Consider the following 27,485-nt stretch of genomic DNA (forward strand, 5'->3'; position numbering starts at 1 on the left):
ATAATAATTTTTCTTACAATGACTGTCCACTTATTTAATGCAGCCATTAATTCTTAGTAGGAAGGGGTGAAAGGGCAGGTGTGCCAACATAAATGAAGGGGCAGTTTGTTTCCTTTGAAAAAATTTGAAAAGAAATCTTTTTTTTTTTTTTTCCAGAAGATAGATCAAGGGGACCAGAGGTGAAAACTAAAAAAATCGTAACAATAATGATTTAGAGATTCATATGAAGCAACTTTCTTTTTATACCATTTGCTACTTATGACTATTTATATGTATGCCCACTTGATAAAGCAGCAAAATCTTGAACCAATTAAAGCGGATCGATTGAGTTTATGAGCTGGAGCCTAGTAGTGGTCACAAATTTCAAATTCTTTGTTACATTTAACCACTAAAATTGACCTGTGCACTTCGTTACAGACTCGCCCTTAATTTGAACATGTTACTGGGATTTATTCTTTGCCAATGACATTGACAGATGAAAAGTAATGTACATTAGTAATCACAGTAATTAAAATTAATTTCATATTCGGGTAGTAAAAAATAGACTTGGTAAATTTAATGCATTCGTGAAGCCTATTATCATTGATAACTACAATCACAATGGGATAAAAAGTTTCCCATCCGTTCAGAGCAATGTAATGCTAAATGCTAGTAATTGATTTTATTAAACTAAGTGACCAAGTCAACAGGTGACGATGAAAATTTCATTGTTAAAATAATAAAATATCCCATCACTTGCGCAAAATGCAAGAAACTGGTTGGCAAGCAATGAGATACAAGGGCTAATAAAGGTTTCAAGGAGAAAACTGATCTAAGTGAGGAGAGAGAGAAACAGTAGGTGAGAAATTATGATCTGATTCATAGAAAAGAAAAAGAAAGAAGGTTTGGTAAAGGAGAGAAAACGATCCCATATGATCCCCTTTTTAGGAATTTGCTCAAGGTCCATTTGTCCGCTTTGAGTTTGTGGATTCCATTCTGTTTCACCTATATTTTATTTGGGTTAAAGTTTCACCTGTTGTTTTCTTTCATAAAAACCTAAACAGAAAGCACAAACAAACAATTTCTTTCATTCTCATCCCCTCCATTTCTTTTTTCCAATTGCTATTGCAAGTCAGGTCCATTTCACCCCCTGCAACAATACCCCAACTCTGGGTATTATACATTTTGCATCCCTCCAACCTTTCATAGTCGCCAAAATTTCAGTGTCTCCAGTTCCACCTTCCTCAAATCATTCGCATCCTTTTCTTACTCATGGATCTCACTCTCCAGTAACCTGGACTCCAATTTCTGGGAAAAACAATCAAACAATATAATTAATTTAGAGAAAAAAATGTCTTCAGCAGAGAAACCCAGCTCCAAAGGACAAGCATGGTTAGATTCTCATTATCTTCCTCTCTTTCAAGATTTTTTGTGTTTAATTTGTGCTCACAAGTCCACTCTGCAGGTTCTGCACAACGGGATTGCCAAGTGACATTGTGGTAGAAGTGGATGACATGACATTCCATCTCCACAAGGTAAGCCTCTCGCACGCATGGGTCCATTTCCACTTCCAGTAGCGACAATATTCCGTACTTCATTCTCTGAATTCTGTTTCAGTTTCCTCTCATGTCCAAAAGCCGAAAGCTCCACCACCTCATAACGCAGCAAGAGGAAGCCACTCATTCCACTGTTCCGCACCAGCCGCAGCAAGAAAACGAAGACGAAGACGAAATAGTCGAAGAGCAGTGTCACGTGACTTTCACGGGCTTCCCCGGTGGCTCCGAGGCCTTCGAGATGGCCGCCAAATTCTGTTACGGCGTCAAGATCGACCTCTCCCCCTCCAATGTGGCCGCGCTACGCTGCGCCGGCGAGTTTCTCGAAATGACCGAAGAGTACTCCGAAGACAACCTCGTTTCCAAGACGGAGAGGTTTCTCTCGCAGCACGTGCTCAAGAGCCTCAAGGACTCCATCAAAACGCTTAAATCGTGTGACAGCTTGATGCCTATGGCGGAAACGCTCGGAATCACGCAGAGGTGCCTTGATTCTGTGGTTTCCAGAGCTTCGTCCGCGGATCCTGCATTGTTTGGCTGGCCGGTCAGCGACGCTACTTCTGCGTCCAAACAGGTCCTCTGGAACGGAATTGACGGTGCCGGGAGAAGAAAGGCCGCCTCAGGTGCCGCCACCGCCGGAGGTGACTCTTGGTTTGAAGATCTGGCGCTTCTGCGTTTGCCTCTGTTCAAGCGATTGATTCTTGCCATGAGAACTGCGGAGCTCAGTCCTGAGATTATTGAGACTTGCGTGATGTATTATGCTAAGAAGTACATTCCCGGAGTTTCGAGATCGAACCGGAAGCCGTTGCCGTCGTCGTCTTCGTCCGTTTCGACGGAAGCGGAGCAGAAGGAGCTTCTGGAGACCGTGGTTTCGAATCTTCCATTGGAGAAGAGTTCGAAGTCGGCGACGGCGACGAGGTTTCTGTTCGGATTGTTACGAACGGCGAATATATTGAACGCTTCCGAAGCCTGCAGAGACGCGTTGGAGAAGAAGATAGGGTTTCAGCTCGAAGAAGCCACGCTCGACGACCTTCTCGTGCCGAGTTACTCGTACCTGAACGAAACGCTTTACGACGTGGATTGCGTGGAGAGGATTTTGAGTCACTTTCTCGAAGGTTTAGAAACAAGAAACGCCGCAAGAGCCGAAGACGCGGCGACGAGGTCGCCGGCGCTGATGCTTGTCGGAAAACTCATCGACGGCTACCTCTCCGAGATAGCCTCCGACGCGAATCTCAAGCCGGAGAAGTTCTACAATTTTGCCATCTCGCTTCCCGACGAGGCTAGACTCTTCGACGACGGTCTCTACCGCGCCGTCGATGTGTATCTCAAGGTACCGATTCCGTAGCGAATGCTATTTTCCATTGAGAATTTCCGTTTTCTCATTTGATGATGGAGTTGTTGGATTCGATTGTGTTGATTTGTATTTTTGCAGGCACATCCGTGGGTTTCGGAAGAGGAGAGAGAGAAGATTTGCGGATTGTTGGACTGTCAGAAGTTGACGCTAGAGGCGTGCACGCACGCGGCACAAAACGAGAGGCTTCCGCTGCGCGCGGTGGTTCAGGTGCTGTTCTTTGAGCAGCTTCAACTGCGACACGCCATCGCCGGGACGCTGATGGCGGCGGAGGCGGCCTCCGAGCCGGGGCGGCAATCGGCGGCGCTGGAACGTGAAGCGGAGGACGACGGAGAAGGGTTGGGGATAGAGCAGGTGCAGGAAAGGAACGGCACGTGGCGTGTGGCGGTGAGGGAGAATCAGGTGCTGCGGCTGGACATGGATAGCATGCGGACGCGCGTGCATCAACTGGAACGCGAGTGTTCCTCGATGAAGAGAGTCATCGCGAAATTTGACAAGTCCGGCGGAAGCGGCGGGGGCGGAGGCGGAGGCGCCGGCGGTTGGCGGGCGTCGCTGGGGCGGAAGTTCGGTTGCAAGTTTAAAACTCAGGTTTGTGATTCGCATGAGTCAACGGCTGTTGATACCCGCAAGGGACGGCATCAGCAGCATCATCCCCATCATGAATAGTCACCATGCTAAACTTCCTCCTCTCACGTGAGAATCATTGTTGGAGTAAATTTGATACGGGTCCCACTTGTAATTGTTCATTTTTTTTCTTCTTTAATTTTCCATAAATTTAATTTTAATTGATTAACACAATTTTACTTTATCAATATTTGGCATAAGAAAATACGAGATGGACTTGTTTTCAGAAGAAACTTTTATCTAATTTAACAATGATTATATTTTAACCTTGTTAATGTTAAGGTAACCTTACTTTATACACTTTATAGAGGGACTTTTTTTCTTCTAAGATGTTTCTTTTATTGCTTACTGCCATCGCGCACCAGTGCAGCAATTATTGAGTTTAAATTGTTTGAGGTGAGCGACTTTTGAGGTGATGGCGATGTGCTGAGAAGCACACGACATGAAATTATAGGGTATGAATGATAGTGGGTGGCATGGTGGAGACAGCAAATAGGTAATGGAAATTTCTTCGAAGTTTGTGTGATTATTATTGTTGGTTACATTACTCAATCACACTCATAATTGCTTCTAATAAAAGATGGGGTTATGCTAAAGTGCTTTCCAGAAACTGAAAGTACTCGTGATCATTATCCGCAGAAGCAGCTTCAAAGGCTTCTTCACTTTCTGGGTTTGACGCTGGACTCATTATTGCTTTTGCTTCCACATCTCGTTGAGCAATAGTAAAGTGACTTGCCTTTGATTGGATTTGAGTAGAAGGGGTAGAAATAGTCAGACGTATTCTTTCATGTGTGTTCCTTAATTCTATAACCCTCATCATTATGTGGGGAAGTTTACAGTCGGAAACTTTGAGCTTTCATGTGTTCTTTTATTATTGTTGTTGACTTGAGAACATGGAATCGGACTAAAAACAATAGGTAGGTTGACATACATGAAAAGGACCTTAGTCTCTGCATTGTTATTCAAGGTAAACACTTATCAATATTTTTGAAGAATATTGATAAAAAAATAAAAATATTTTTCACATAAAAATTAATATTTGTTTCTAGTAACAATATTTAAGAACATATATTTAATGATTGATAACTAAGGTAGGCAATCGGTAGTTAATATTATTGGAGGATATTTGGATCATAGTTTTATTGTCTATAATAATTCTATTAAATTAAAATACAATTGTCTTTAATAGAATACATGTGATATTTTTTTTAACTGAATTTCGTTAAGCAGATTGTTTTTTTATTTAAACTAGTAATTTATTAGAGTACCCTTCAGATCACTATTTGGCTGAGCAGATCAAATGAAGGCTCTTTGCATTATCAGTGCTTCAACCATGAGGGTTGTGTACCCTCCAAATCTCCATTTGGTCGTGCAGGCCAAATGAAGGCTCTTTGCATAGTCAAAACCCAAGTCACGAGAATGGTGTACCCTCAATATCTCCATTTGGCCAAGCAGGTTCAAGTCAAGAAGGTTGTGTACCCTCCAAATCTTCAATTGACTAAGTAGTCCGAACAACACTTGCTTTCTTGATCATCATCCGACCGAGCAATCCAGATTTCAGAGTTAATCATCAACATGTTTATTGAGTCTGTGGAGTCTGAAGGGTTTATTGGGCTTGACCCATTTGCTTTCTCTCTTTTTTATAAATACTCGTGTAATTGTAAACCTAATTATGAAATAAAAAATACCATCTAGTGCGACCGTGGATGTAGGTTATTCTGATCGAACCAAGTAAATCTCTATGTCTTGTGAATTTACTTTCTCTCTTGTAATTATCGTGTGAGTGCATTTGTGATTCCTAACAGCTGGTATCAAGAGCCTAGGGTTTTACGCGAGCGGGAGCAATGGCAGAAGACGGGAAAGTGAAGATTGACAAGTTCGATGGGAGTGATTTCGAATTTTGGAAGATGCAGATTGAAGATTATTTGTATCAGAAGAAGCTATACCAGCCTCTATCCGAGAATAAACTAGAAACGATGTCTCAAACAGATTGAGAGTTGCTAGATTGGCAAGCTCTGCGCGTCATCAGATTGATGTTGGCGAAGAATGTCGCCTACAACATTGTCAATGAGAAGACAACATATGGTTTGATAAAGGCGTTATCAAACATGTATGAGAGCCAATCAAAATCAAACAAGGTATTTCTGATTCGTCAACTAGTTAATACAAAGATGTGAGAAGGTGCTAGTGTTACAGATCATGTGAACGAATTTAATTCCTTACTGTCGAGATTAGTATTAGTGGATATTAAATTTGATGATGAAGTACAAGCTCTATTGTTGTTATCCTTGTTGCCTGACAGTTGGTCAGGAATTGTCACAACAATCGCTAGTACATTTGGGACTACGAAATTGACCTTCGAATGAATTAGGGATTTAATCCTTGGTGAGGATGTTCGTAGGAGAAATGCCGGAGAATCAGCAGGTTCCTTATTGAGCACAAAAGGTAGAGGCATAAGGCTTGAAAGGGGGCAAGGTTTTAGGTGTGATAGATCAAAGTCCAAGAAGCGAGGACAATCTAAATCTCACAAGGATATTACTTATTGGAATTGTCAATAGAATGACCACTTCAAAAATAAGTGTACTGCTTCTTTTTCCCCTAAAGAAATGAGGCATGACAACATAGTGAATGCAGCACAAGAAAACATTGATGATGCGTTGATCTGTTGTGTTGAGAGTAAGTTTGAATCCTAGATCATAGATTCTAGTGCATCTTTCCATGCTTCTCCTTGCAAGGACTTGATGAAAAATTTCAGAACTGGGAATTTTGGCAAAGTTCATCTAGTAGATGATGAAGCTTTAGACATCGCAGGCATGGGAGATATAAATCTTAGAACTTCTATGGGTACAATATGGACACTGAAGGACGTCAGATATATTCCGGGACTCAAGAGAATGTTAATCTCTATGGGTATGTTGGATGCTCGGGATATCAAGTTACATTCGGAGATGGTTAGTGGAAGGTGGTGAAGGGTAATCTAGTTGTTGCTCACAGTTGGAAGCAAGGAACCCTTTGCATGGTAGAATTACCTGTAGAAGAAGTAAATTCAGTTAGTGGTGATGTTGGTCACTTTTCGATTCCGTGGCACCAAAGACTTGGTCATATGAGTGAGAAGGATATGAAGATACTAATCTCAAAGGGGAAGATTCCATAATTGAAAGAGGTAGAAGTTGGTTTATGTGAACCATGAGTGTTTGGAAAGCAGAAGAGAGTTACTTTTGCCGAGTTAGGGATGATGCCTAAGGTTGAGAAGTTGGAGCTTGTTCATATAGATGTGTACGGACCAACATCAGTCTCATCATTGGGAGGATCACGATATTATGATTCCACCAAAAAGGTATGGGTTTATTTTTTGACGCAAAAATCAGAAGCATTTAACACCTTTAAGAAGTGGAAAGCTACTGTTGAAAATGATACAGGATTAAAAGTTAAATGTTTAAAGTATGATAATGGTGGTGAATACAATAGTAGTGAATTTGTTAATTACTATGCTGAGACACCTCAGAAGAATGGAGTTGCTGAAAGAATGAACAGGACCTTCAATGAGAGGGAAAAAAGTATGAGAATTCATGCAGGGTTATCGAAGCATTCTAGGCAGATGCAGTGAGCACAACAGCATGCCTCATTAATTGAAGACCCTCAGTTCCCATAGGGTTCAAGATTTCTAAGGAGGAATGGCAAAGCAAGGATGTATGTCTTTCTCATTTGAAAGTATTTGGTTGTGTTTCTTATGTTCGTGTTAGAGATGCTAATAGGGACAAGCTTGATCGAAAAGCAAGAAAGTGCATTTTTATTGGCTATGGAGCAAATGATATGGGATATCGCTTCTGGGATGATCAAAACAGAAAGATCATTAGAAGCAAAGATGTTACTTCTAATGAAAATGCCATATACAAGGAAAAACTTGAGACAAATGTTGAAGCTAAAAAGAAACCAATAGAGAAGCAAGAGGTAGTGTTAGATGACATTACAAAAAAAAAAGATGACATTACAAAAAAAAGACGACATTGTAGGAAAAGGTGAGAGCTCAAAAAATAGGATAGTTGAGGGGACCACTTTAGTCACTCTAGTAATTGAAGTGAGGAGATCTAGTATAGTTATTAGTCCTCCTCATAGATTCTCTCCTTCAGCAAATTACTTGTTGTTGACTAATGATGGAGAACCTCTATGTTATCATGAGGCATTGCAGATGGATGATGCAGCCCTGTGGGAATTAGCCATGTGGTAGGAGATGAACTCACTTGAGAAGAATAAAACTTGGTATTTGACTGACCTACCAACAGGAAAGAGGGCATTGCAGAACAAGTCGGTGTTCAGGGTCAAGGGAAAACATAATGGCAACAAGAGATACAAGGCAAGGTTAGTGGTAAATAGTTTTTAGCAAAAGAAAGGTATTGACTATAATAATATTTTCTCTCATATAGTTAAAATGACTACCATTAGACTTGTGTTGAACATTGTGTCTGCAGAGGACTTACATCTAGAGCAGCTAGATGTTAAGACAACATTCTTACATGGTGACTTTGATGAGAACATCTACATGGTGCAACCAAAGGGTTTCCAAATAGCAGGGAAGGAGAACTTGGTCTGTAAGTTGACCAAGAGTTTGTATGGGTTGAAGCAAGCAACAAGGCAGTCGTACATGAAGTTTGACATTTTTATGAGTAGGAAGGGGTACAAAAAGTGTGTCAAGGATCAATGTTGTTATTTGAAAAATTTTGGTCCATCCTATATCATATTACTACACTACAAGAAAAACACAAATTTTCGACGGATAATTTCCGACGGATACAAATCCTTCGAAAAATATAAATTTTTCGATGGGAAATTTCTGACAGAAAAATCCATCAAAAATTTCTGACGGATTTTTATACTGACAGATAAAAATCCGTCGGTAATTTCTAACGGATTTATCCATCAAAAATTACCTACGAATTTTTCTGTCAAAAATTTTTGACGGATTTTTTTGTCAAAAAATTTGTTTTTGATAAAAAAATAATTCGTAGGAAAAGTTATATTATTGATGGAATATTTTTGACAAATTTATCTTTGTCGAAAATATAAGAATTTATTTGCAAAAATTGACAATCATATATTAAAAAAAATCAATAAAATTTTAAAATACATATATATATATGTATGTATATATGATAAGGGTTATAATAACACCGGTATAATTTTTGCTAAGAATTACACCGGTCAATAACTTTATATTAAATGAGAATTTTGTAAATCTAACCGTTAAATTGAAAATTCTTTACTCTTAAATCATATATACAAAATTTTATATTAATCGAAGATGATTTCTTATAAAACAAAATTAATGTAATATATACATTTCAAAATATATAAAATATGAACATTTTGATTACCTTGACGTTCTTGTTCAATTTAAAAAAAGTTTGATATAAACATATAAAATTATATGAATTTTTAATCAAACGGTTGAATTTATAAAATTCACATTTAATATAAATTTATTGAGCGATGTGTAATACTTAATAAAGGTTACACCGGTATTAGTGTGTATGTGTGTGTATATATATATATATATATAGAGAGAGAGAGAGAGAATATATATATATAGAGAGAGAGACAGAGGAGGAATCAAATAACTTACAAAATAACTTTTGCTAAAGTTATTCCGCTTAATAACTCATGGTGTATGTTGAATTTCATCGATCCAATTGTTAAATTAAAAGTTATTAAATTTTACTAATAATTAATATAAAAAAAATTAATTAGCTTTGGAATAAATTATTTGCTAATTAACAATATAATTGAAACATTAATTATTTTAAATTATTTGACTAAAATCTTATTGACAGTTTACTATATGATCTTGATATTTTTGTATAACTAATATTTGGTTTTAAATTTGATATAGAAATATTATGATATAAATAGATAAGATTTTAAGTTAGTATTTTATTAATGGTTGATAATTAGAAAATAAAATAAACATAAATAAATTTTTTGAATTTTATATGTTTGATTTAAGATAAATAAGTATATTAAATTAATTAATAATTTATATTTAAAATGTGAAAATTTAATTTAAATATGTAATAAATAAATATTTATAATTTTATAAATTATATTATCATTATAAATTATAAAATAAATAATTTAAATTATAATTTTAAATAAAAATAATTATATTGTTAATTATAAAAGTAAGTATATATAAATAAAGACTAATTAAATATATTATTATTATTATTCGTAATATAATTATTATATATTATTATATATTTATAGTAATCTAACGGTTGGATTTACAAAATTCACATTTAATATAAAGTTATTAAGCAGTGTGTAATACTTAGTAAAAGTTACATCAGTATTAGTATAACCCTCCTCTCTCTCTCTCTCTATATATATATATAGAGAGAGATATATATAGAGAGAGAGAGATAGAGAGAGAGAGGAAGAATTAAATAACTTGCAAAATAACTTTTGGTAAAGTTATTTCGCTTAATAACTCATGGTGTGTGTTGAATTTCATCGATCCAATTGTTAAATTAAAAGTTATTAAATTTTACTAATAATTAATATAGAAAAAATTAATTAGCTTTGGAATAAATTATTTTCTAATTAACAATATAATTGAAACATGAATTATTTTAAATTATTTATCTAAAATCTTAATTATTGACAATTTACTATATGATATTAATATTTTTGTATAACTAATATCTGGTTTTACATTTGATATGAAAAAATTATTTAAAATGTTAAAATTTAATTTATAAGTATGCAATAGATAAATATTTATAATTTTATAAATTATATTATCATTCTAAATTATAAAATAATAATTTAAATTATAATTTTAAATAAAAATAAGTAGATTATTAATTATAGAAGTAAGTACATATAAATAAAGAATAATTAAATATATTATTATTATTATTATTCGTAATATAAAATTATTATATATTATTATTATAGTACAAGTATGAGATTGTATAGTTGAGGATGACTTAAATGAATTAATTTGTACAAATTATATTGACGACATGCATATACATTTCAGTAGCTTATCTCATCAGAACTTCACAGTTAAGTGTGCTTGACTTGGAGTAATGAAGGGATATGAGTGACCTTCTGGGAAGTTTCCTAGAAATTGCGCAAGGATAAAACGCGCTAAAAAATGAAATGTCATGAAATAGAACCCTTGAGAGGTCAAATATGAGGGCTGTTACATTAATAAATTTATTAAAATTAAACAAAAATTTTCCATCGAATCATATAAAGATCTTTAAACAATTTCTGACAGATATATCTGTCAAAAATTATCGATGGAAATTTTTGTCGGAAATTTCTAACGGAATAAAGTATTTTTGACGGATTTTTTTTTCCAACGCCCCTTTTTCCAACAGATTTAAATCCGTCGGAAATCCGTCAGAAATTTACTTGTTTCCGTCAGAAATTTCGGTCGAAAATTAGCATTTTTCTTGTAGTGCTATTATATGTTGATGACATATTAGTTGCGGGATCTAATATGGATGAAATCAATAGATTGAATGCATTATTGTCTGAAGAGTTTGAAATGAAGGATTTGGGTGCTGTAAAGCAGATTTTGAGCATGAACATCAATAGGAACAGATCTTAAGGTTCCTTAATATTATCTCAAGAGAAGTATATTAGGAAATTGTTAGAGAAATTCAACATGTAGGATGCTAAGATCGTAAGTACACCTTTGGGGGTTCACTTCAATCTCACAAAGGAGCATTCACCTAAGACAGATGAAGACAAGGCAGTAATGGCTAAGGTTCCTTATGCATCTACAATTGGTATCTTAATGTATGCAATGGTATGCACTAGACCAGACAATTCTCATGTAGTAGGAGTTGTTAGCAGATTCATGTCTAATCTAGGAAGGAAGCACTGGGAAGTTGTTAAGTGGTTGCTACACTACTTGAAAGGTACTTCTAAGATTGCATTATGCTTTAGTAAGAATGATGTTATTTTGGACGGATATTCTAATGCAGATTTGGGAGGATGTTCAAACACAAGGAAGAGTACTACGTGATTTGTTTTCACAGTAGGTGGCACAACAGTTAGTTGGATGTCTCGACTTCAGAAAAGTGTTTCACTTTCAACTATAGAAGCAGGGTACATGGCTATTTCAGAAGCCGGTAAGGAAATGATTTGGTTGAAGAATTTTCTTCAAGAGTTGGGCAAGAAGCAGTGTGATAGTGCTCTTTATAGTGATAATTAGAGTGTCATTAATCTTGTAAAGAATCTTGTGTTTCATGCAAAGACAAAGCACATCCAGTTGAGATACCATTTCATTAGAGGACTAATTAGTGATGGTACTTTGTTCTTAAAAAGGATCCCTGGGTCAGAGAATCCTACAGATACGTTGACCAAGGTGGTTACTACTGAGAAGTTGAAACTTTGTATAGCTTCAACTGGCCTTCATGATTAATTGTTGAGAAGGCGTCGCACTAGCTTTGAGGTGTTATGGTTTTGAGGTTTACTAGATTTACTTTGGAGTGTAGTTGATGTGATTAGCCTCCAAGTGGGAGATTGTTGAGTACGTGGAGTCTAAAGGGTTTATTGGGCTTGACCTATTTTCTTTTTATTTATTTTTTATTTTTTTTATAAATACTCATGTAATTATAAACCTAATTATGAAATAGAAAATACCATCTAGTGCGACCGTGTATGTAGATTATTATGATCGAACCACGTAAATCTCTGTGTCTTGTGAATTTACTTTCTCTCTTGTAATTGTGCGTGTGAGTGCGTTTGCGATCCCCAACAGTGTTAATGGGTGGGTTCCTATAAAACTAATCAACGATGAGATTTCTGTTATTCTTGCACATATTTTATTATAATTATGAATGTATTTCATAGATTCATTATGAGGAAAGATCTGTGTGCATATCAAAGGATTGAGATCAAAGGAAAAGATTCGTATCTTAGATATGGGACTCATATAAATAAGGAAGAAGGGGTCTTGAGAGAAGGCAAGATTTTCTCACTCTTGAATGTTTTAGGTCAAGCCGACAGCTAGGTTCTCTTAAAACTCACTTTACTAAGGGTTCTCCGACGACTATCCCCTTACTGGAACAATTAGTTTTCAATTTGAATATTTTTTTTAAAAGAAATTGATTTCATTGATAAATGATAATCTCTATAATCATTATTGTACAAGTTTGTTCAATCATATCAAATTTGGTAATGATAAATTGATCAATACATTCTCTTATCAAAGAGATCATATAAGGAAGAGTAACAAAATAAGAACTAAAAGCAAATAAAAAATACTATTATTATAAGAAAAGAAAAGCAGTACAAAAAACATATATAGATTCCTCGAAATTGAAAATCATTAATGAGAATAGGTAAATAGGTGTACAGGGAAAGTTTGAGTAAAATGTTTTCTGATCTCAACAAAGACCCTGACATAAGTATTTAAGGGAAAAAAACATTATAACAACTAGTAAATATAGACCATACATATGTACAATTATCTAATAACTAAAATCTGATAGTAACCACTTTAACTTTTATTTTTATGATATGATCGAAAAATATGTTACCCTTAACCTCCGAGAACTCCATTCTTCATATTTTTGGAGCAATAAATCTTCAATTCTTCCCCTTTTTGAATAAGTTGAAAAATTATAGGTTATAGTTGTCCCTTAAAAAATATTTATCTTGAAATTTATGAGAACAAATATTTTTTATAACACAAATTCTTTAAAATTTCTATTTCAGACATTTTTTTTCTTCAATTTTTATCTAAATTCTTCCAAACGATTCCACAAAATAAATCCTTCATTAAATGCACTTGACACTAAATCTCGTCATAAAGAGATTTTCATGCTTACAAATGACGATTTTGGCAGCTAAAGAATATTTTATTAAATATTCTTATGAAATCAAATGATTTTTTTTTATCTATGAAAAAATTCACATTACTTTTTATTTTAAATTTCAAATATCTATTTTTATCAACAACAAAAAAAAACCAATTTGATAAAAGCCCATTTCGTCTTTTAATAAATTGAAGAGCATCATTTGATATTATTAACACTCTCATACTTTCCTTCCAATAATACTTATTAATTTTCATGTTTATCTTGAGAATAGTGTCTTCCTCTACGTTTATTTTTTATATGCATCCCTATAACCTCTTATGTTCATCCTCAATCACAACTCTAGTTCCACCACTAATGGAGAAGGGCAAGCTCAACATGGTTAATGGGACTCAGTTTGTCCCCATTCCTGATCTTGAAGAAGAAAGTTTCAAACTTTTTATTCTGAAGTACTCATTCCGTTCTCTCTTGAATATTGAATTTCTCATGCTTTCTTAGGACCTTATAGAAACCAAAAGGAAAAAAAATGTGGATACATTCTTGCTTGAATCTTTTGTTAAGTAACCATTAGTTGATGTTGAGAAAATAGACATGGCTATTTTCAAGGATGCTCCAAAGTTTTTTTTTAGACATTTTCCTCCTAGCAAAGAAAAATACATTAAATGGTTAGAAAGAATAGAAAGTCCAAAGGTGAATTATGGGAAGAGATTGGATTTTATGACTTCATTCAACTAGCTAAGTTTGATATAAGTGCTTTTGACTCATATATGTTGTTAACAACCATTTATTTTTGGAATAGAAAAAATTGCACTTATGACTTTCCTTGTGGGTTTGTAGGACCAACCCTTCTTGATATAGTAACAAATTATCGGTTTGAAACCTATTGAATATAGGTACACCCCTAATTTCTTCTAAGATGAAATTTCTGTGAAGGAAACCGAAATAAATTGGGACAAGAAAACTTATACTCCTTTTGTATATTATGATATTTATTGTCCATATACAAAGTTTATAAATTCTATGTATATTTTGTATCAAAAGGTTTGAATGTATTAATTTAAGAATTATCATTGCATTAATATTATATTACAAAAAAGAATATAGTTTATCACTCTATATAGACATTCCAAAAGTTAGTGGGAGTCAAAATTTTTAATATGTCAAAGTAAATTTTCAACAAGTAAAATTTGAGAAAATAAGTGGGAGTATATGATACTCTTAGAAATCACTTTAAAGAAAGTATTTATTAGATGCTATGAGATTATATCACAGACATAATTTTTTAGTCTTAAAGTTGTCAATTTTATTGAAGACCAATTAATAACTCTCAGCTAAGTATTCTTTATGAAAAATATTAAAGGTAAAAGTTAAGGCAAACAAATTGACATAAGGTAAACATCAAAAGAGAGTTAATCTCCATTGTTTATATAGCTACAAAATCAATGATTCTATAAAAGATTGCTAGATATAGTATTTTACGATCATATACTTAAGAGTTTGCATTAAAAATTTTCTTTTTGATTTTATGACTTTGTGCACATTAAGTTTGTCATATAAGAATATGATTCATTTGAATCAATATAGTATGGACCTATTTCAATTATTATAAAGTATTATGTATTGTAATACATGGAAATAAATGTTTATCTTGAAATGTAACTGTCATTATTCATGTATGATAATTTCTATATAGTTTTGAGGAATTTTAAGTTTTTAGTTAAATGTCCATATTTAATTGTTTGTGATAGGGATAATCTTTAAAAGGTATATGAGTTAAGTGAGAGAATGTTGAAAAAAATATTATGTGACTCATAAGGATTTATGTTTGATTTAATTATCCTATTAATCTAATTAATTGTTTGATAATAAGAAATTATTATAAAATAATATTTTTTGTTATTAAGAGTCATAATAAACATATTTTATTAGTTCTTAATGGAGGATTATTATGATAATAAGGCACAAGATCCTTAATTTTGCTTATAAAAAGACATTTAGTGTTCCATTGTCTAATGGGTTTAAAGAAGGATTAAGACTAGAAGAGCTCTCTATATTTCTCTAAATATCTAAATACTTTGTTATATATTTAGTAGTTTGATAGCAATGCATACAAGAGGTATGTCTTCTTTATTATAAGTTATAAACTAAGGTTTTATTTTTCTTACATCTGCTTCAAAGACATGTTGACATTCGAGTTATTTTTCTTTTACAAAGCCTCCCTTTGGTGAGTCTTAACCAACTCAAATTCTATGAATGCCTTTGTAGTAGACCTATCAACACAACACTTCATCTAGGGCAAAACATAACATTTCTTTCTCTTTCTTTCTTCCTCAAAATAAAATCTAATAGAGTATCTTTTTTTTAATAAATCTTTTTTTCATCCTTTAAAAAATCCTCCAATAGTTTTCTTAGATTTCTTGTATCAATCATTAGTATTTGAATTGGTTCTACATATCTTGTCTTAGCATTGAATGGATTAGTGTCAACCTTCATCTCTTCCTCTTTGAAAGCCAAACAACGATCAATAATCATCTTTTCAATAAGGACCATGAAACATACATAATTATTAGTCCAATGTCCATACATATTATGGTATTTGCAAAACCTTTTGCCTTTTCTTTGTTTTAAAGGAGTAATCTTATGATTTTCTTGTAAAATAATTTGCTTATCCTTTAAAAGTATATAAAAAATCTTATCTTTTTTTGATAAGTCAAAACTATACTTCTTATTAGAAATTTTATCCAAAGTATTTTTCCTAAGTTTAAGCATTTGACATTTGTAAGTAAGATCTGGTTGCAATTCAGTTAGATTTACTTCCATTTCTTCACTTATGTCTTCAAAACTTATGTTCTCATTTGCACTTGTATTGTCTATATAAGCAATATTTTCTTTTTCAACAAACCTATCAAATTTTCTCATTTTATCTTTTTTAATTTTAATTTTTTTACCCTTTTAACTTTACCTACAATTGAGCCATGTGTCTTAACTGTTGGTTAATTAATTTCTTTCGAATTGAGAAATCTAATCTTGCAGCAACCATTATCACTAATTCATGTTTAGGAATTTGTATATAACATCTAGATTTTATTTGTCTAAACTTATTTAGGTAATCATCTATTGATTCTTTATGATATTTTTTTACGCTGACCAAATCCACTAAATTAAGCCTTGTTTCTCCTCAAAAGTAATGTTCATGAAAACTCTTATCTAATTGCATCCAATTATTAATCGAATTTGGTTGTAATGTTGTAAACCAAGTAAATGAATTCCTTTTTAAGAACTAGGGAAATATTTCATTTTCAAGTACTCATTTGCAATTATATCCTCTCATTCTACTTGGTATCTTGCTATATGCTCTACTATAGACTCCCTTACTTCTCCAACAAATGTTGAGAATTTAAGGACCTTGATTCCCCATCGTAATTCAATTTGTATTATGTACTTAGAAAATGTAGATACAAATTAGGGTTGGTTATAATAACCTATATTGAAACCATGTCTATTCAAAACTTGCTCAATTGTAAAATATATGTTTTCATTATAAACTTGATTTGGTTGACCTTGAGGATTTCAATTTTATTGTATATGATTAAGAAATCCATTTGCATTTTGATTTTGATTTATTAACAAAGGATTTATTATACCACTTCTATTTACATTTGCTTAGATTTGTTCCCCATCAACTCTTTCATTTATGATATTTTCATTATTCAAATTCAAAGGCTATGTTTGGCCATCTATTTTCTTTTTTATTTTGTTAATTAATTCATATAGAGAAGCCAACGCTATTGATAATCATGTGAAAGCATATTTACCATATCATGATTACTATGATCCATTTGTTGTTTAAATGCCATAATTGTTTGATTATTTATACCAATTGGTAAATAACTTTCTCGTCTATTCATAGAGCCGTCTTGACTTTTCCCTACATGTTGGAAAGGATCTTGCATCATAAATTTCATTCCATGTAGACTTGCATTGTATCCATATGAAGATATATGGACTTAAGGGTTGGGAACGAAGTAATTCAAAGGAATCTCCATAATAATTGGTTGTGACGTTCCCCAGTTTTAAGGCATACCCCATGGATACTCCCTAGTAACCTAATTTAAAAGTGGGAGATGAGATAACCCCACACTTTGTCCTACAACATTTTCCACAATTGGGGAAGGAGTGATTGCTATAACAATAGTGGGATTAACATTTCCATTTAAATAAGCTTGTTTTATTACATTCCCATCTTCTTTGTTTCCATGTTCATTTTCAACATTTATCCTTCCACCACTATTAATATTTCCATTCCATTGATAAAATGTCGACATGATTCTACCATTTCTAAGTCTCATAAATCATATATAAGACTAGTTCTATTTTTTTTAACATAAATGAGGCTCATTGAGCATGCTAATTTTTTTTTAGTAAATTTTATTTAGTGGATTCTTATTACTCAAACTAGCAACTTATTAGTTTACAACTTAAATATGATTTTTAAGAAAATTGATTTCATTAATAAATGATATTCTCCATCAATTATTTAATCACTATTGTACAAATTTGTTCGATTATAACAAATTCGATAGTAATAGATTGACCAATATATGTATTTCTATCAAAGAGATCATATCATGGAGAGTAACAAAATAAGTACTAAAAACAAATAAAAATAAAACTATAATATTATTGTAAGAAAATAAAAGTGGCATAGGAAACATACACAGATTCCTCGAAACTAGAAGCCATTAATGAGAATGGACAAATTGATATACAGAGTAAATTTGTGTAAAATGTTTTGTAACCCCTAACAACAACCGGACTTGAGTATCTAAAGAAAAAAAAATAGTATCATTAAAATCTCGATGTTATACTAACATACCGGAACACGAATTGGTTAAAATTGTTGCTACAGGGTTAGATTTTTTAATTCGTAAAAAACTGGTGAACGAACAGTTAAGGGATATGGCCTAGTTAGCAGAAAAAGTGAAAAGGATCGAACAAATTAAATTAGAAAAAGAAAAGTTAAGAAAATTTGATAGGTTTGTTCGAAAAGAAAAAGTTGCTTATATAGAAAGTACGAAGAGTGAAGATGCTAATTATGAGGGTCTGAGTGAGGATTTCGAAGTAAACTTGGCTGAATTACGTCCTGGTCCTACATATCAATGTCAAATGTTAAAACCAGGAGATAATTTGGAAGGGGGTACAACAAAATGATATAGTTTTGATGTAACGAAAGCAGATAAAATATTTGATATTTTATTAAAAGATAAACAAATCGTACTTCTAGAAAATCATAAAATTCCTCCATTCGAGCAAAGAAAAGGGAAAAAGTTCTGTAAATTTCGTAACATGTATGGTCATTGGACTAATAATTGTGTACGTTTCTGGGACATGATAGAAAAGGCAATTACTAAAGGCGTCTCGCTTTCGAGGAGAAAGAGATGAAAGTGGATACTAATCCATTTACAGCCCATATTGGGTACGTAGAGCCAGTATTGATGGGGATCAACATGGTCGAGGTCAACATTGATGAAGATGAAAATGTTGAACCCATCTCAGATGAGAAATTGGAAGAACTGCTGGATGATTTCGCGAAGGATGAAGAGCCTATTTATCCCAAGGAGGGGGATAGTCTGATCGAATTCCTTTCAAAGAAGAAGGATGCTGACAGGGAGGTCATGTTATGCCCTCGATGCAGTGTAGTGTTTGATAGAGCTGCCGCTAAAGCTTTTGAGGAATCAGAAGTATTGAAGAGTTATAAAGCTGAACAACTTTGAGAGAAGGCAAAAGCGAACACTAGGCTGACCATGAGACAAATCCATATGCCCCAATATAATGCTCCCATGGGAAAAATGGAAATGCATAACTCATTGAGATTTGGCAATACATTTGTGCCAAGTGCGAATGTACCAGTAGGGAAGTGGAATGCACCACAAAGGTCCATTGCTGGAATGGGTCGAGGAAAACAAGTGATGAGCTATTCAGGACCCACATTCCAGGGAACCCCTGGGAAATTCTCGAATGTGCATGGAAATTATGGATGTGGGTTCAAATAGCAACCTTCCAATAATTTAACTAAGACCCAATGGAGAAGGCAACAAAGAATGAGGAAAGTTACATTCGAGGGTTTCAGGGGAAACCGTTTCTCGATCCCGGTACCCCAAAAGGGTGAATCTACTAAAAAATTTATGGAAGATGATGAAGATATGATTACCGATTGCTTCGAGAGTGGGTTTGAAGATTCCTTAGAAGACATTTGTGGCATAGTATCAATTCTGCCTTCTGAGTATGCTGGAGTTATGGAATCCGTAAATGAGCAAGAGGATATTCATAGAGAGGATTTTTTTGATGATCCTAATTATGAATAAAAAATTGTGTGGGTTAATCAGATCTCTCGAGTTATCCCCAAATTCAACTCAGCTGTGTTTGACTCACCCACTAAGGAAATGAAGGCTCATCTTAAGCCTTTATTGTTGACTTTGATGATTGAAGGGCATGAGGTGAATAAAGTATTGGTCGATGAGGGAGCAGCCATAAACATTCTCCCAAGAACCATGTTGAAAAGGTTTGGAAAGATAGTGGCTGATTTAAAGCCTCATAACATCCTCATATCAGACTATGCAGGAAAGTCTTCACAACCTGAGGGGATGATTTTTCTCGACATATAAATAGGGAGCGTAAAAAGGACAACTATGTTTATTGTGACCCCATCGAAGGCAAATTTAAATGTTTTGTTGGGATAAGAATGGATACATGCAGTCGGAGCTGTTCCTTCGACTGTCCACTAGAAAATCTTTTTATGGAATGATGATGAAGGTTTGGAGGTACTCGATGCTGACTAGAAGGAGTACGGAGTGGGTATGTACTTCGCGATCAACAGTTGACTGCGTTTGAAAAAACTAAGCCTTTCGATGCTCATAATACTAATATGTTAGAAGAGGAAGGTTTCAAGAAAATTTCTTATTGGGATGTGCAGAGAGGATTTATGATTCGTCAAGCCGAGGTTGAATCGACTCAGATGCAAGCATGACATGCCAAGATCCATATTCGAGCTATCTAGCTCGAATTATGGACTATATGGCCGAAAAAAAAGGCCGAAAAGGCCAAAGTCCGAGAAGACATCAAAGATATTGATGATGTCTCGAGAATATTAGAAAATCGGGTGTACAAAACAACTAGAATAGCCAAACAAAAAGAAAATAAGAAAACAAAAAATGATCGAATAGACCAAGAGGTTGAAATCAGGAAAAAGAAAAAATACAAGAAGTCGAGGCAAAGTTGGATTGTATTTTCGATAATTCACCATTGGGATTTGAGAAGCCAAGCAATGAAGAGTACAAGTTAGAATCCAAGATCCATTAGAAGAAATCAACTTGGGTACTATCGAGAATAAGAAAATTACTTATGTTAGCAAGCTCTTGAAGGGGAAGTTAAGAGAAGAAGTTATTCGAGTATTACACGAATTTAAAGATTGTTTTGCTTGGGATTATGAGGAAATGTACGGTCTAGATCGAGGTTTGGTGGAACATAGACTACCAACAATTCCTGGGAAGAAACCTGTGAAGCAAAGTCCTCGAAGATTTGCCCCCAGAAGTAATTGACAAAATCAAAGAGGAAATAGAGAGGTTATTGAAAGCCAAATTCATTCAGACCTCGAGATATGCTGAATGGGTGTCTAACATTGTTCCTGTCATCAAGAAAAATGGAAAGCTCAGGGTATGTATTGATTTTCGAGATCTTAATCTAGCTACTCCCAAAGCTGAGTACCCTATGCCTATTGATGAAACAATGATAGACGCAGCCGCAGGTAATGAAATTTTAAGTCTATTAGACGGTTATTCTGGGTATAATCAAATTTACATTGCAGCTAATGATGTGTCGAAAACAACTTTTCGATGTTCAGGAGCTTTAGGTGTGTACGAATGGGTGATGATGCCATTTGGATTAAAAAATGCAGGTGCCACATATCAAAGGGCAATGAATTTAATATTTCATGATTTGGTAGGTAAGTTTGTACAAGTATACATCGATGACATAATCGTTGGGTCAAAACGAAAGGATGATCATTTACATCATTTGAAATTATCTTTCGAGAGAATGAGAAAACATGGTCTAAAGATGAATCCACTAAAATGTGCTTTTGGTGTTACAGCAGGTGAATTTTTGGGATTTATTGTGCATCAAAAAGGGATCGAAGTGGAAAAAAAAAAAACTAAGGCTATCATGGAAACTAGGCCTCCATCGAACAAAAAAGAACTTCAATCTCTCCTGGTAAGATAAATTTTCTTAGAAGGTTTATCTCAAACTTGTCTAGCAAAAACTAAGGTTTTTTCTCCATTATTATGTTGAAAAAGGAAGAGGAATTTCGATGGGAAGAGGAGCACCAGAGGGCATTCGAGGAAATCAAGACTTATTTGGCCCATCCTTCAATAATAGCACCACCCTCTAAAGGAAGACAACTGAAATTGTATGTTTCAGCCAACGATTCGACTATTGCGGGCATGCTGACACAAGATGATGATAATGGCATCGAGAGCGTCATTTATTATCTAAGTAGAATGTTGGTAGGAGCAGAGAGTAGATATACTCATTTAGAGAAATTATGTTTAAGTTTATATTTTTCTTGTACAAAGTTGAAGTATTATCTTAGACCTTTTGATGTATTGGTATTTTGTCGAAGTAATGTGATTAAGTATATGTTAGGTATACCTGTGTTGCATTCTCGAATTAGCAAATGGGCACTTGCGTCAACTGAATATTCATTAACCTTCGTCCCTCTTAAGTCCACTAAGGGACAAGTAATTGCAGATTTTCTTGTAGATCACTCGAATTTAACTGAACAGGTCAATTACTTAACAACTAAACCTTGGAAATTATTTTTTGATGGCTTGAAATATGAGTTAGGATCTGGGATAGGTTTGTTAATCATTTCTCCTAAAGGAATTCCGACCAAGCTATCACTGAAAACAAGAAAGAAGTATTAGAATAATGAAACTGATTATCAAGCACTCATTACTGGATTAGAGATACTTAAGGAATTAGGAGCTAGGAACATAATAGTTCGAGGAGATTCTCAGCTTGTCATCAAACAATTAACTTAGGAGTATAAATATCTAAATGAAAAATTAGTTGAATGCAAATCTCGAGCTATCACGTTACTAAATTCGTTTGATGAGGTTAAGTTGGAACATATTTCTCGAAATACACACACAATCGCGAATGAACTAGCTCAAATAGCGTCAGGGTATAAAATGAGTAAGGAATGTCTCGAATACTTGATTCATACAGAGAATGAATTAATAGGTAATTTGGAAAGCCTTACCATTAACACCTCGGGCACTCAAGATTGGAGGAAAGAGTTGATTGAATATCTTCAAAATCTAAATTTAAAAGTCAAAAGGAAGATCAAATACCAGGCTCTCAATTATGTCATGCTGAATAACGAATTATACAAGAAAGGTTTCGATGGAATTTTATTTAAATGCCTCGAAAATCATGAAAGTTATATAGCTATGGAAGAAATACACGAGGGTATTTGTGGAGCGCATCAAGTAGGAGAAAAAATGAAATGGACCTTATCGAGGAAAGGATATTATTGGCCAACCATGATTAAAGATTGTATTGAATTTGCTAAAAATTGTGAAGAATGTCAAAAACATGGGCCAATGTAAAGGTTACCAGCAAGTGAATTACATTCAATTATCAAACCTTGGCCATTTCGAGGTTGGGCAATTGATATAATAGGACAGATTCACCCACTTCACCCACCTTCATAAAAAAATGACAGATATATAATAGTTGTCATAGATTATTTTATGAAATGGGTAGAGGCAATCCCTTTGAAAGAAGTAGATCAAAAAGAAATTATTGATTTTATCGAAGATCATATCATAGTGAGGTTTGGAATACCTCAAACAATCACTACAAATCAAGGTACAGTTTTTATAGGTCAAAAAGTCACACAATATGCGCAGTCGAGAGGAATTAAATTGGTAACTTCGACACCTTATTATGCACAAGCAAATGGACAGGTCGAAGCCGCTAATAAAGTGATCATCAGCTTGATCAAGAAACACATTTCAAGAAAGCCTCAAAATTGGCATGAAACTTTGGTCCAGGTATTATGGGCTTACAGAAATTCACCAAGAAGTGCTACAAAAACCACACCATACAAACTGGTGTATGGTCATGAGGCCATTTTACCTATATATATCAATCTACAATCAATTCACATACAAAGACAAAATAATTTGCCAATTGTAGATTATTGGAATCTAATGTATGACAAGTTGATTTCTCTAGATGAGGAGAGGATGATAGCATTACAAAATCTCATCCAACAAAAGGAAAAAGTTGAGGAAACATACAACAAATGAGTCAAAATTCGAAAGTTTCTAGTCGGAGAGCTAGTATTAAAGGTAATTCTTCCCATAGATCAAAAATCTTGACATCTAGGCAAATGGTCCTATAATTGGGAAGGCCCATTCATAATCGATCAGGTATATTAAAAAAAATTCTATGTAATTAAAGAGACAAATTCTGGATCAACAAGCAAAGTAATCAAATGCAAATACTTGAAACAATTCCATAAAAGATAATAGTGTTAAAAGAGGCTGCAAAGTAACATAAAGTAAATCGAAATCATGGTTCTCAAATTTAATCAATATTACAAAACTTGGACTTAAAACTCTAGTAAGCCTGATAGGCTTCATCTAAGCTTTTTCTTTGAGAAGCACACTGAGTTTCTAGTCGTTTCTTGTGCTCCAAAGTCTTTGAGAGTCTCGAAGAGATTTCCTTGCCTTCATCCTTAAGACTCTTTTGTCGTTGAATGACTTCCTGACTCTGAGTTTTTAAAGTAATTAGCTTGGCTCGAAGAGTATCAAGCTCCCTTTGCAAAATCTCAATAGATTTTTCAGTATCAACTTCTTGTTGTTGTAACTTCTTTAGAGCAGGAATCATCTCTTTAGTGGATTTTCTGATCAAAAGTAACTCTTGCCTAAGATGTTCGAGCTTACCACGATCACCTTCAGTTTCTATTTTGATTTGAGCCACTTCTTGAAAAGAACCAGCCCATTTAACTCGAAGTTCGTAAGCAAGGGTGAAAGACTTCACAAATTCATGAAGTTTAGTATGGACCTCTTGGGGTAGATCTTGTAAAGCTAACAGTTCATCCACCATTTGCTTGACTTCGACTTTAAAATTGGGGATCAAAAATGCTTGGTCCAAATCATCGACATACGCTTTCGAGCGAAAAACATCTAATAGGGGTTTGAAGGTAGCAACAGATTCAGGTGTTTTTTCAGACACTAAAGTCCCACTAGTCCAATTTTCCAACACATCGAAAATATTATCAACTTCAGCATCATCATTGAAAAATCTGATTAAATCGAAGTCGGCTGAAGGGATTGAAGCTGGAGGTGGCATAGAAGACTCTAGATCATTCTTATCCGGTTTGGAAGAAGGCGTAGCGAGTTGGGTTGAATCAAGAGGAACCATGTTCTCCCCTAAACAAAGAAAGAAAGATACGGTATGAAATGTCTATAATAATGAAAAATACAAATTACGTTAAGAGACCAATAATGGATACCTGAACCATGAGGAATGTCAGGTCGCAACTCGAAAGAAGGGGCATTACCTTGAGAGGACTGTCACGGCATTTCAACACTGACAGGGATGTTCGAGTGGGGAGTTTCAACACCAATAAGGAAACCCAAGTCAGAAGCTTCAGTATTGAAGGTAGTATCCAAGGGTGGAGCTTGAACATTGGTAGGAGGTTCTACTAGAGGAATATTCACAATATTCTTAGGTGTAGGAGGAACAACCTGCGAAAGGGAGAGCTAATTAAGAAAATCTAGTACAAGTTATTGATTCGAAGTATATATATACTCACTTGGAGAGGAGATGGATCAAGAACAGGGTTGGGTTCTTTAGATAGATTCCATGAAGAAGAAAGGTTGATAATCTCGACATCCTAAGGGCATAATGATGGGTTTGTAAGGGGAAATAAAAGTGAAAGCAAGAAAGTACAAGATAGCAAGGTCATTTACCTTTTGAAGGTCATCTTTCATGATTCCCTGTAGAGAAATAGCTCAAGGAAAAGACTTCATAGCATCTTTTAGAAGCTTCTCAACTTTTGGGGCCTTATCAATTTTGGCCAAAGGAATTGTTTGTTTTCCTTTGCCTTTCCCCTTGTCGGATTTTTTCGTAGTGGAAACCTGGTGGTTAAAAAATTAATAAAACAGAACGAATAAATCGACAAGGAAGTGTAGTAAACTTACTATTTGGCCACTAGAAGAGTCCACCTTGGTTTTCTTTTTCCTCGAGGGATCGAAGTCCTAAAAAGAGAACCAGCTATAAGAGACAAGAACATGGGATTTAAGGTATTAGAGGTCGAACAAATGATATGGAAACAAGTACTTTGGAACAAAGCGAGACTTTTTCTGAGGCCGTCTTACGTTTTCGAGATCGAAGCGAAACCTCTTTTTCATCATCTTCGCTCTCCCAAGGTTGAGCATCATCTAGATGCTTGGGAACTTGTCAAGCAAGGGCCACTGTCAATAGATAATCAATAAGTCAACCTAAGTTCGACGAAATGAACCAAAAGTAAACTAAGTTAAGGATATTCTTTGTACCTGGATGAACAATTGTTCTATCAACCCAACAAAGGGGCCACCATTTGTTTCTGGGAAAATCGTGCACAGAACATAACTCGATCTTTTACAGGGATGCTTTTGTGCTCCAAGTAAAAGGGGTTGAGAGTCTTGACCCAAGGAGGATAAGACAAATATTTGGTTAAGCCAAAGAGGGCACTTGGAAGAGGAGGAATGTTTTTTGGACAAAATTTTTCGAAAGTTGTTCCTCCTTGAGGGTTAATAATTTTATTTGCGAGCATGTTCTTTCTCACCATTTTCGTCAGAGATACAGATGCATCAAAGATAGTTCGTGGTATGTTGTTGGGTAGACAACAAACTTTAAAGTATTGCTCGAATTGATAAATAACATTGCGATTCTTGTAAGTACCAGGAATTTTGGGACCCTGCGTAGGAAAAGGAGAATTGATCAGACGTTGAAGAAAGTCCTCGAATGAGAAGAATTTTTCAGTATAGTACTTGAAACACTAAACGAGGAAACATTTCGATACTAAGAAAGAAGGAGAGAAAGTAATAGGAGTGAGAAAAAGTCGTTTCTTGGAAGTTAGAATCAATTGTGTTACTGCCTCATAGTCGCCTTTTTTGACACAAATATCAGAATTGATTGTCTCTTCTGGTCGAAGGGGAAGAGGTTTCATCTGACATAAGCCAAATTGCCTTGCAAAAAGCTGTGGTTGGTATGGGTAGACACAAACATCTTTTTGTTTCATACTCGAAAAAATGACATCCCACGACAAGAATCCAAGCCAAACATCGGTCATTTCTCAAGAAATGCACCCAACTTGGTTGTTATTTTTTAGCTAGGCAGGACCTACTAAGTCCGAGCAAATAAAAAGAGCAAGATCATCCGCGAATTTCTTGAAATTGAGAATGACCTTCACGTACATAGAAAAATTATCAATAGATCTCTTTCGAGGAGTCAAAGCCTCCAATCGAGATCCTTCGAGGGTATAAGTAAGAGAAGGTTGAAGAGTAGACAATTTGAGTCTTCGCTCGAAAATGGCATTGAGCCATAATTGGAGTAACCAAAGAGGTCCCGAAAGATTCCTCAGACCAGTCTCACGAAATATACTCTTAGAAGCTTCATCTAAACAAGTATATAAAGCAACCAACAATAACTTACTCAAACATACTTTCTTTCATAAGTGTAAAGATTGGGATAAGATATAGTAGTATTTTGGTACTTGGAGAGAAGGTGTGCAAAAAACATTGGCAAATAACCAATAAAGTAGGAAAGTAATATGCTATGAATCAGATACAGGTTCCCTTGGTTGACCTTGATGTGCATTGATGAAAGCCAAATAAGTTTTCTTATCCCAAACGATAGAGACGTCTTTTGAATAGAGTTCTTCTTCGAAGGCATCAGGGTGATATCTATGGTCTATGGGTTTCAATCCTGTGATGGTAGTGATGTCCAAAAAAGTAGGGCATACAAAACCACAAGGAAACTTGAAAGCTTGAGTCTCCCTGTTCCAAAAGAAAATAGCAGATAATAGCA

General features: G+C 34.5%; 1 protein-coding gene across 1 annotated transcript; it reads left to right on the forward strand.

The window, feature by feature from the left end:
* The first annotated feature begins 737 nt into the window (after positions 1-737).
* Positions 738-3,688, forward strand: LOC109789560 (BTB/POZ domain-containing protein At5g66560). The gene is made up of 4 exons (XM_020348541.3): positions 738-1,371; positions 1,445-1,514; positions 1,597-2,859; positions 2,962-3,688. Exons 1-4 carry the CDS (start codon positions 1,331-1,333, stop codon positions 3,544-3,546), a joined length of 1,959 nt encoding a protein of 652 aa, XP_020204130.2. The 5' UTR covers positions 738-1,330; the 3' UTR covers positions 3,547-3,688.
* The last annotated feature ends 23,797 nt before the right edge of the window (positions 3,689-27,485 follow it).

Source organism: Cajanus cajan, chromosome 2 (assembly GCF_000230855.2).
Source record: "Cajanus cajan strain Asha chromosome 2, NIPB_CcT2T_4, whole genome shotgun sequence".
NCBI lineage: Eukaryota > Viridiplantae > Streptophyta > Magnoliopsida > Fabales > Fabaceae > Cajanus > Cajanus cajan.